The sequence below is a fragment of the Mesitornis unicolor genome, unplaced genomic scaffold, assembly GCF_000695765.1.
Source record: "Mesitornis unicolor isolate BGI_N332 unplaced genomic scaffold, ASM69576v1 scaffold7451, whole genome shotgun sequence".
In the NCBI taxonomy this organism is placed as follows: Eukaryota; Metazoa; Chordata; class Aves; order Mesitornithiformes; family Mesitornithidae; genus Mesitornis; species Mesitornis unicolor.
This window is the reverse complement of record NW_010161614.1, coordinates 1-12,255: the sequence shown is the minus strand read 5'-3', so window position 1 is coordinate 12,255 and position 12,255 is coordinate 1. Positions and strand designations below refer to the sequence as shown.

At 36.9% G+C, this 12,255-nt stretch overlaps 1 protein-coding gene across 1 annotated transcript; it reads left to right on the top strand.

The window, feature by feature from the left end:
* Positions 1-497: 497 nt before the first annotated feature.
* RGS13 (regulator of G-protein signaling 13) lies at positions 498-7,431 on the top strand (the record flags this gene model as incomplete). The annotated part of the gene is given in 6 exon segments (XM_010193379.1): positions 498-562; positions 3,128-3,201; positions 4,983-5,034; positions 5,036-5,082; positions 5,085-5,146; positions 7,239-7,431. Coding segments are annotated over 6 exon segments (493 nt in total), but the record flags the coding sequence as incomplete, so codon positions are not given.
* Between the last annotated feature and the right edge of the window lie 4,824 nt (positions 7,432-12,255).

Sequence of the window (12,255 nt, the reverse complement as noted above, 5' to 3'; positions counted from 1 at the left end):
GTTTACTACCAATTTTTATTGACTTTGAGATATTTTCTGGTCAAATATCAATGTTATTCTCAGACACTTAACACATTACTCAGAATTGTTCAGTTTACGCTCAGTTCCCTTGCCTGACCCAGGTCATCTTGAACTTTCAGGGAAAAGATTGCTGGTTTCCTTTTGCTTTGGGTCAGGCTCAAACTTGTAATCTCTTTTCACAACTGGAGAAGTAAAGAGGAAAAATTATTAACACTTCCATTTTTCCCTTAAGAGATATCCATTGGACTGCTTGATATTTTAAATTTTTTTTTAAGTTCTTGCATGTTATAAAAACATATTTATTTTGGTCAAATGCTTCAGCCATGACTCATAGATAAAGATTAGATGCATAAAATAAGAATACTGCTAGAACTGGTAGCACTGCTATATGGAGACTGAATTATAAATGGAATTTAAGATGGCCAGAACTGAGCACAGCAGGTTTAAAACTCACATATTTTTCCATCTTTAGGAGAATGAGTCCAGATGCTTTCTGGCTTTGCAAGATATTCAGAGCAGAAGAAAACAAGATCAGTTCTAAGTAACAATAAGATTCTTACGTTCTGCAGTACATGCAGCTGTCTGAGTAGGAGAGACAAAAATCCCAAAATCCACAGTGGAAGTTTTCTTTGCAAGCTTAAGATCATGCAAAATAGTGCAACATCTTCACAACTGCCCTGACTGACCACCTTCATATAGCCAATTCCTTCACAGTACATGAAGTGTAAACTGGCATTTCTCTAGGGGAAGGAGGGTATATTCCATTGGGAACTTGTTTTAAATTAAATAAGTATAGACCTAAACTAGTGCCTGGATTAAGTCCAGATTTGGGTCTGTGAAGAATTGCTAGGTCAAATACCTTGGGTCAATCCTTTGAAATAATTCAGATTGTTGGCAAATGTTTAATACACCTGTGGTGGATAAGGGACTTAGCCAAGTGCCTCCTGCAAGTTGTCAGCTGCCACCAGGCTCAGTGGAGGCCAACCACAGCCAGAATTTTGGTCAGTGCGTCACACTGAGGTAATGCTTCCATCCAACACGCCTGCAAGCTGCTCTCAGATCATACATGGTATTGATAAGAGAAAAATGTGTCCTCCATAGCAATACTGAGGTGTGTCTGATGACTCCTGAAACTGTCATGTGGGTGAAGTGGCAGAAATCCAGACAGAATTTACCAAAAGTGTCTCCTGCACAAGGACTTCTCTCCTACACAGCAGTGGCCAGGGAAGCCCCTTACACCATAGTGGGTAAAATAAGTGAATGATAGCTCCCACAAGACACTACAACAGCATTTTCCAATTTCATCTTTGGAGTCCCAGCTATAAAGCCTTAGTTATTTTCAGAAAATATTCAGTTTTTTTCAGTGTAATATATGTTCTTCATCAAATTCAGTCATATTGCAAATCAATGCAGCCAAAAGTTTACTGTCAGCACAGCAGCTATGAAGTGGCATTAATCCAGATCCTAATAACACATTCACATTGCCACTACTGCCTTTTGTATTTTCTTGATTTTAAAAGGAAAGTAAAAAGGTAAAAAGGTGTTCCTCTGTGTCAGCTCCCCCATCAGGCAGCATTCTTTATGCTTCACAGATTAAGGCTAAAGACAAATAATCAGAAATGGAAATAAGATGGCCCTACTGATGATGCTCAGTGAGACAGACAATTGCCACTCATTCTATATACAAGTGCTATTGCTGACAGAAGTGAAAAATTATCTGCGTCAGTAACAGTGAATATTACTCAGAAGCAGCTCTTAAGGAAAAAAGCATTCAAAGGACCAGAGATTCTCACTCCCCATAACCACATGCTTCATGAGTTTATAGAGAGGTGACCTGTAGCTCATGAGAAGGGAAAAAAAAATCTTTTATGGGCAAGAGTTACCAAAGAATTATTGACTCCACAATTTGACAGTGGTAAAATTTCTATTAGTATATATTTCTCTAATCAGGTAAGATTGATCAGGAAAGCTTGATTTAATAATCATGAAATCGAATTATATCAAGTTAAAATAAACATGTGGTCACCAATTAAAAAAGTTACAAAGCTAATAATGGCTATTGTGCAGCAGAAATCTATGAAGCATCATGCAGCACACATACCAAATCCAATTTTACTTTTAATTTAAATTTTAAAAAGTTTTGAGATACTAAGGAGCTGTTGTCAAAATTGTAGCTAATATGAAAAAAAAAATACTCAATTAGAAGAGATCTTCTCCCAGGTTTGCCTGACTTGTAATTGAAAGCACCCACAGGAATACTTCCCTTGTGTTTTCTTCTGCTAATATAAGCATAAGCATTTTTTCCAGGTTACTGGCACTGATGTCCTATAACTGCAATGCTTGAAAACCAGTTGGTGTAAGTGGAGCTACATGCACTTAAATGGAGCTATTGGCCCTCAAACATTTGTTTTTCCTTAAAGTGTTTAGTCTCCCACCTCACTACTTCCATAGTCTTTCCCAGAATTGGGCAGGAAACTCCTACAAGCTTATGAAATTATTGCTTAAGAAGAGCAAACATGAAAAAAGAAATCAGATTTTAGTCGCCTTCAAGAACTGTCTAGATTAGTGATAATGTGTCATACTGCACTGTAAACAACTGGAGAGAGATGGAAGCCCCTTTTGGCTAAGATTGTATTAACCTTTCATTATTTGCCTTACGCTCAGAGCTTATATTCAGCTCTTGGCTGAAAAGTCAACTTAGATGTGAAAGGCCTTTAAATATTACAATAACATCTTGAGCCCTTAAATACTTTGCTAATAAATACAAACATGAACATTTCAAACTGTGACATTATTCCTGTCCCAAAGAAGTTTCTATCTAGGAAACTAGTACTTTCCTTGTGATTCTCCTAAGCACAATTTAAATAAGTGAATGCCATATTACATGGGAGCAGCTTGAGATGGAACTCCATTTGTTAGAGCAAGAATATTTGCTTCAGCATAGCAAGCACAAGATCTAGGACATCCAGAAAAATCTTTTTAAATGTAAGATTCTTACAAATCTTATTTAAATTAGGGGACAGATTTTCAAGAATGCAATTTCATTTAATTTTTTATACTTTGAACCACAGCTAATCCTACAATAACCTTCTCCTTTTTTTTAAAGGATGTCTTTGGAGGAAGTGCTACAACGGTCTCAGTCTTTTGAAAAGCTGATAACATGTAAGTAATTGTATGCTTGTATACCAGATGGAGTACTGAAAAAAGTTCCCACAAGGCAAAATCAATAAGTCATGCAGTACAATGTATGCTTTCTTCTATGCAACTAATGAAAAACAACTTTGCATGACATGCTTAGCTTGCATCACACTGAATATAAACACAGCATGCTGTAAAGGCTTTCCCAAACTTGACATTTCTGCAATCACACGCAATTCTTGTAAAGACATGTTGTGTCTTTACAATAGTGAAAGGTTTATCTGCCATATGCCCACTTGGAGCAGTGTATAGCAACATATCTTAGAAGAAAGTGAAAGAAAAGTTGACTTGGGAAATCATGTGTATGGCAAAGACACCATAGCTAATGGTACATCTGTGCAGTGCAATGCCAGGGAAGGTAACTCTCACCCTCATCTTGGCTATGGGAAGAACCGTAGTTGCAGCAGCAAATCTGAAATTTCCCTCTTCAGCATCCCTCTGCCTTATTCAGGGCTCTCCCACATTTTTCTTATGGCCAGCAGTCCGGAATATCATTGCTCATTTATTTATTTATTTATTTAATATTGACAAAGATGTCTTGTACAGGGTTATATCACAGCACTCTACCTCTAAACCTTGAAAATTTATTCCTAAGGACTGGCATTGTTTTCAAAGTACAGACAAACTACAAAGAGCAAGAAGATTATGAGACAGAATTTGTAACAACTACGAAGATGTTAATGGCAAAATATTTTTCTTTAACAGCAAAAAACATAGTACATTACCGTTTGCAGAGAAAGCACAAAGAGAAAGTGCATAACACAAAACATTTAAAAGAGACAAAATTATAGCACAAGCAGCAGGCATGCATGCAATCTTCTTAAGATACCTGGTTCACTGCACTTAGATGGCACTATTCATTGTTTTTTAATTCATTTCAATGCTTAACATCAGAAATTGCAAAGCTGAACTCTCATGAAAAGCCAGAAACTCTAAAGCCAATGGAATTGCAGCTATTTCTGAGAAGTAGGCAAGGTGTTTGCCTATCGTAGGTTATATTCTGAAAATAGATCTTGAAACTGCAAGCACCATTCCTGTTCAAGTGCTAGCACCAAGTGGTAAATGTTCTCCTGGCTAGAGGCATTTTAGCAACTCTATCGCCCAATCTTGTACAAAGCAAGTCTAATGACATGACAAAAAGGCAGCCTCAGGAATTCAATTTTTGCCAAGATCCCACTGATTGCAGCTGTCAAACTTCATTGCCAGGTGTTTCAATGACATCCTTAGGTGCAGAACAACTTATTTGCTGAACAGAGTATTTTACCTGCTGTACTTCACACTCAATAACAGCAACAAGAAAAAAAAACTCCTATTTTTGCTAATTGCTTTTTCCGCAAATACTTTTATCAAGGAAAAGTCTTATTTTTCACTCAGATCATGATTATGATTTTTTGGTAATACTTGGATATCTTCTATACAAAACTAGAACTGGAATTTAAAAATACTTGTCAGTCTTTGGATATGTTTGGTAGTGTTCGCACAGACCAGGAAGAACAAACTTTTCAGTGCTCTGTCCCTGCACAGTGAAAGGCCACTGAGGTTAAAGGGAGCTCTGCACATGCAGGAAAAGGCACCATTGAAGTGGAGGGCTCCAGGGTGAGTTACTGTGTTTAATTCCCCTCTTTGTCATAATCTAATAAGAATATTTATAGGTGTACAAGCAAGAATTATACTGCCTTGTAAACGTCCCTAAAGACTTCAAAGACTTTAAAGGTCATGCATATATACATGATAAATAAATTTGGCTTGTGAAATATTTACAGATGGGCCTATGATCTACAAGACCTACTTGAAGACACAGCACAGTGATGAAAACAGAATTCTTGCTTGCTTGTGAAGCTTATAAGAAGATCACATCACAGAGGAAAGGATTGCTGTGGCCAGGAAACTTTTTACAAGTTACATTCAACTCCAGGCTCCCAGTGAGGTGACATACGATAACACAAACTCCTTATTTCCTGTAACAGAAATGCCTAATGTCTAATGTAGCTGATTACAAGCAACAACAAATGCCTAGCATGTCTTGTATTAAAGGAAGTGAAAACTGTTGCTATTCATCCGCAAACTCTTTTGCACCCAGAATTTTAATACTTGCCTTCACATCTTGTCTGTAAGCAAATCTTCAGCCATGTCTGCCAAGGACAAAAGCAGGAGGCACAACTAGATTAAGAACCAAGTTCTTGGATCTGTTCTGTTCTTTTTAGCATCTGATCCAGGGGCCACTGATATAACTTGAATAGATTTGTCTTATGCCATTGCTACATGTCTATATCACTCTGGAGCAAAATAGAAAGCAAAGAGCAAATAGAAATGAATGAAGTAGAAACTCTACCCGGTGCTGTCACCTTTGTAAAAATGGGCTAAAAAAAGTTTCAAAGACAGATTAATTATTTTCTGCTTCCAGTAGCACAAGATTTAGGGAAAACTGATCAAATCTGTATGTAAAAAGTGTGAGGGTGATTTTTTTTCCTGACAAGTGGGTATACAAAAATTTCCTGTTTAGCCAGTCATATTCTATGACCTTTAACTATCCCTGCTTATTCCTGTCTTTGCAAAAATAAGCTAATACTGGCTTTTACTGCCACTGCCTCTGGCAGACTGACATAACTGAAAAATCAGGCTAGATTATTTTCTGGTTTACGCATAACAATAAAACCATTATAGAATCTCAAAATGCAGCCTCCTTATTGACACTGAAGGTCAAGCCAAAAATCAAACCAGCTGGATTCCCAAATGCTGGCCAAGAGCAGTTGCTGCTTTAAATTACTAACCCACTCCCAGTGATTCAAAACTTGAAGAAATTTGAAAGTTCCCTCTGTTGGTTTTAAATCCTGATTGGAAAAACAATGCATTTTTCTGTCTTTCTCTGCTTCATTTTATTTTTAGCATGTGTAGCAATAGAAAATGCAACACGACAATTCCATTTCCAAAAGAGAAATGTCAGTATTGCCAACCACAAATTCATTAAACAAAAGCAAGAGCTTAAATCAAAACAGTTAAAAATAAGCCATGTAATTTTTTTTTCCTAAAATAGTATGTATTTGAATCTTGGTATTTGCTGTCTGGTTTCTAGGTCTTCAGGAAACACTGATTTCACATTTTCTTGATATTCACTTTTAACACAAGAACTAGGTACTGCTCTAAAAAGGTAGTCGCTCATGAGATTTTTAAACTGATTATATTCATATTTCAGAAGCATTTAAAAGGTGTAACTCAAAAGACTTCTCTAGAAGAGCAAAATCCCAACCAATGAAAGACATCAGCACTACCTTCACATCTTTAGAAATCTACTCTCAAAACTAACAAAGTCAAGCTAAAAAGAAAAAATTTAATTCATCATGAACTAATGGATTATCAGAATTTCCCCATTTTATTTGGTATACTTTCATTTCTACTCTTACATACCCACAGAGCTTCAATTTATTTGCTTCAAACCCTGGATTGCAGCAGAAGTCTTCTAGGAATCAAAACTTTTCCTAAACAGTCTTGGTATACGGGTTCAGTTTTATCTTCTCAGATATCATTGCAATTTTAGCAATTGGTTTTCACTGGTACTGTGCACCTCCAGGCACTTGGACTCATTACAAATGAGAAGTCAGGCTTCCTCTTCAGGGATCTATTCCTAGCTCTAGGAACAACTCTTAGCAGAAGAAAGAGCAGTTGTATGTCAGCACCTTTCAGCTACTCCATGCAAACCATATCCTCAGGACTTCTTCATCTGCTTAAATCACACACATTCAAGGGAGCTCCAGGGACCAAGCTCCCCATCCAGCCACTAACGTATCTCTTACTAAATCAAACAAGAGCAAAAAGAGGAGCAAATCGGTAAAACACCATTTTCTGGCATTATAAGGAGAAATCCATTCTGACATAATCAATGTTTTTGATGCTGATGTTAAATTGGAGAGTATATAAAAAGATAGAAAAGACACTCAGTACAGGTCCCCTAAATTCAATCTTCCTTACTCTTCCTTTGCATGCATTCAGGGACATTTAAGTAACAATGTCTTCTGTTTCAGATTAACATTGACAGTCCTGCGAGGAAAACAATTATAAGGAATATTCAAGAGCCAACACAGTTCTGTTTTGATGAAGCACAGAGGATAATTTACATGCACATGGAAAGAGATTCTTATCCATGGTTTATTGAATCTAAGTTCTATCAAAAACTCAAACACAGGCATTTAGAAAGGTTTATTCTGGCATGCAGTTGTAAGATTCAAAGTAGACAGGAGAAATTGGACTGTAGACAAATATTATTACTAATCTGCTAAACTGTTTTGTTGATGTTAGAATTGATGAGGCACTATCTTCCTCCTTCCCTTTGTTTTCCCATCTAAGAGTTCTGGGTTGTTTTTTTTCCTCTCCTCTCAATAAAACCCTACAAACTAGTGAAAACTACGTATAAAAGGTTCAGCCAAAAGTGATAGCCTAAAACTTTTATCAGTATTTGAGAACTCTAATGCCACATTTTCAGTATTCTTGTTTTGAGAGATCTGAAAAAAACCCACCAGTTTTGCTGCTAGGAAATAAATGTTTATTGGCTATACATATCACAGAATAAAAGACATCTGCATTGCTGCATTTACTTTTTTGTTGTTGCTTTATTCTTGTATTCTTTCAAAGTAAAAGATAAACTGTGAACTACAGCTGTTTACTTAATCTTAAACTATAAAGTGTAGCATTCATATGCCTTAGAGTCGATTTTATGCTGAATTATGATGTCTAACATCTGCTATAAAGGTACTAGGCCTACAGTATACTATAACACTACCAGTGTTCCTGAATTTATCTCCAGTGATAAACAAATATATTGCTTTCCCTTCAGGTGCCTTAATAATTAGATACAAGCAGACCTGACATTTGCAGTGTATCATACTGTAACACAAACAGGTCTCATACATAAAGTATAAAAGAAGACTTGCTGATTCATTGATCAAGTATTGAAGTACTCTGGTTTACATTCAAAAACCAATCTGACTTCTCAAATCTCATTAAGACTGGAATCTCTTCATTATTTTAATGGACTTCAGCATAGACACTAAAAGCCATAGGATATCAGGGACCTTTCTAGCATCTTCTCAAGCTGCATTATTCCAAGGATTACAAAGAACACATCATTCTGACAGCAGCCCCATGAACCCCAGAGCAGCACATCCTCTGGGATGATTTCACAGGTGAAATGAAGTATTTATTCAGAGAATGCTCAGAGGAATCAGAGGCACTCACAAACACATTTTTATGGCATGAAAAGTTTAGTGTTTATTTTGCTAACAGATCATAAGTCTAGCAACCCTTATAGCTAGAGGGTTTATTAACTTTACATTGACTTCTAGAAATAGCTAGAAGTTTGTTTGTTTGTTTTCAAGTTGGAAGTAAAGAGGGTCCTTTTCCTGAAATAGATTTATTGTTAACTGGTAGGGATCTTTCTTTTGCTTGATTTTTCTTTCGTGTTACCAGTTGCATGAAAACAACAACAGTGTATTTCATCAGGTCACACAATTCATAAAACAGTAACTCATGGCAGCAGTAATAACAATTCACTGCTTTTAACATTTTCATTAACAGCACTTGAACGAGCTCAGGTATACTTTCCACTGGCAGACAGCACTAAAAGGCATTTGCTCACATTAATCACTCAAAGCTTCTGTTAAGAAAGAAAAAAAATTAAAATAGCTAAATTGGCAGAATTCTCTCTCATACTTCCCTCATTTGCTTAATACTTAATTTAAAGAAAAAAAATCAAAACCATGGCAACTCTTCAGATACACTAAAACTGGCAATATAGAAAGGTAGATTAATAAAGCCACTGTAGCAATTAACTGTATCCAACCTTGGAAACTGTTCACCTATTGAGGCTCCCTAAAATAAATAAACAAACCATACTGGACAGATGGTCTGGGGGTATTTTGGTTTGTTTGGTTTTTGTTGTTGTTGCTGTTGGTTGGTTGGGGATTTTATTTGTTTGTTATAAGAGCTGACAATTAGATCATTTTCACTTTGTAAATATCAGCTGTGTTGGCCTACTTTCTTGATAAAAGTAATGAAATTCATACTTTATTCTTATACTGCTGTTCTCAAGAGTTTTACATCAACTCTTGGTGTCTAGGTGAAAAGTGTAGAGTAAGAAATGCAGATTTCATATCAGGTAAAAACAAAGTAAATATCTGCTTATAATTAGAGTTAGTCAAAACAACATTTTAAGAACAACATAGCCTAATATTTTCTAGATAGATGAGTAGTAAAATAATATACAATGTCTCTCCATTATACTATCAAAAGCCTTCAGAGAATAAGTTTTTCATGAGGCTTTTCTCTCAAGTTCTCTCTATTTCATACTCCCACATTAACTTTAGATATTTCTGCTTTTAAATCCCAAGAAAAACTATAGGCAGTCTCACTCTAAGCATAGTAATGAAGTAATATCCCAAATGTGGTACTGTAGACAACTGACTTAAACAAATATTATGAGCAGAGATGTTTATCACTAATTACAGGGCAGATGAGAATGTTTGGGAACCTAGAGCCCCAGAGGAAAGGGAAATGACTGTAGCATTTCCAAGTATTGCCAAATATACAGGACTGTTGCAATCACAGGTCCCTTCAGAAACTGATGTTTGGACTAATGTTCACTAAACACAGGGGAAAGAGCGCAATGGAAGAAGTCTTCTGAAAAGCACATTTTGCTGCACGTGCTGCATTATGTGGCTACAGACCATTGCCTTTTCAGGACAAAACCTGCATCCTAACACAAGCTTGCCTGCAGTCTCCTGCAGTGAAGCTTCATAGTGGCAGTAACCTCTCTCAGTAGAATTACCCATTTAATAAGCTGCCAGTAACACAGAGTAAGTGTACAGCTTTGAGATCCTTTGATTTCAAAATCTTAACTTTAAAACTCTAAAAAATTGTAGAAGAAAAAGAAAAAAATATTTAAAATTTCATTACCATTTCATCTCATGGTCATGAGAATAGGGAAGGAATTCTAACTTTTTATCAAAAAAAGGGGTTTTTTTGTTTTACCTATGACTTTATTTTCCCTCCAAAACTGTTATTCAGAAATCTTTGTGTCCTGTACCTCAGATATTGCTCAACTCAAAGTACAATGCCACTAATAGAGGGACTAAAAGCAGCTCCTTACTGCAATGACATGCACCTCACAAAATGGGAAACAGGGAGGGTCCACCCTGAGAAGCTTATGATTGTGTGTGGGGTTTTAACGACAGCAAACTCCCACTGATGGGCTACAGACCTCCTTCACAACTGTAGCTCCTCAATGCCACATCCTTTCTCCAGATTTCTGCGTCAGGTTCACAGATCTGAGGATAAGGGGGGAAAAATCTGAGGCTTTACAGCATGAAGGCAGGAGACAGAGCTGCAGTTCCTCTTCTGCAACCCCATCCCTCTGTTAGTCATTTTTACAGGACCTCATAGATTCACAGCATGTAGTTCTCATTGGGTAACAAGTTAGTGAGCCAAAATCTAAAAATTGCATCTAAGACTTTGTATAAGCATTGCTTTCCTGTCCAGCTGCAAAGAGCAGAAGCTTTGTAACAGTAGTAAAAGTGTGCTCTGCTAAGCTGGTAACAAGGCCTAAGATATAACACAAAACCACAGCTGAAATATTGCATTTTGTAAACATCAGAAGTGCCAGTAATCAGAAATCAAATTGTCACTGTGTTTATCAGGTCTCAAAGGAACATGGCATTCATCTAATGACAGATTTAAATTGTTACCTCTGCTTGTGTCCTGGCTTGCCTGTCTCGCTAGTCTCAGATCGATAAGTCAGAAGTTTCCCAGAATATCCGTCACTGGGGCTGTTGCTACGTACAGCACCAGTCAAGGTAAATAGTTTTTTCTCCCACACTTCTTGTCTGCAAATGGTGATTCCAGTAATTACCTCAGTAACAACAGGTGAGCAAATAAGAACAAGATTTCCTTTTTTTCTGAAGAAATAGTTACGTACTCAATTATTTCATGGAGTTGTTTCCTTTCTACCATGCCATGATTCACTTTGCCTTTGCTTAGAGAAAAAAAGAGCACAGGACTGTAACTTTACTTGCATAAATGCACAGAGAATAACTTTCCAGGCCAAGTTCTAAAAGCAGTTTTCAGACATTTGCAATTACAAAGATTTACTATTCACAACACACAACTAGGTCAGTTATTAACGAGTCATTCGGTACCATGGCAGATTACATCACTTCTCAACAGTGGAAACCATCAATATCTTCTATTAATTACTCCCTACCAACAAAGACATACTTAGTTTTTAGTCTCATAATTCAAGAAGTCCACAATGTATTTAAAAAAATGAAGAGGAAGATACACCTAGAAACTTCTAGCCTATGAATCATTGCCCATGTTATTCCTTCACTCAATTTTGTCTGCTGCCGAAATAATCTTACAATAATGAAAGAGGAATTTAATATTTGTAATCTCATTTCAGTTCAGATACCAGTACGAAAAATCACTTGTTTATACCTCATCATCTTCTTCACTCACATGTTTTTAGATATTTTAAAGGGTTTGTTGTTTGTCTGAGAAGGATGAGAGGAGATAGTATCAGTGCTTATAAATATCTAAAGGGCGGGTGTCAAGAGGATGGGGCCAGACTCTTTTCAGTGGTGTCCTGTGACAGGACAAGGGGTAATGGGCCCAAACTGGAACACAGGAAGCCCAAGCTCAACATGAGGAAAACCTTTACTTTGAGGGTGACAGAGCAGTGGAACAGACTGTCCAGAGATGTTGTGGAGTCTCCTTTTCTAGAGACATTCAAAACCCGCCTGGATGGTATCCTATGCAACCTGCTGTAGGTAAACCTGCTTTGGCAGGGTGCTGGATCCAGAGGTCCCTTTCAACCCCTACCATTCTGTGATCCTGTAAATTGTATTGGTTATAAACATCTATCACTTACTAGAGGGCTTAACATCTAGCCCCTTTGGACAAGTTCATACTCTCTCAGGAGTAACCTTGGTGCTGCTTTAAAGACCTCTCTCCACTCTATACATATTAAGCCTTTCAGTATGGTCTCCAACA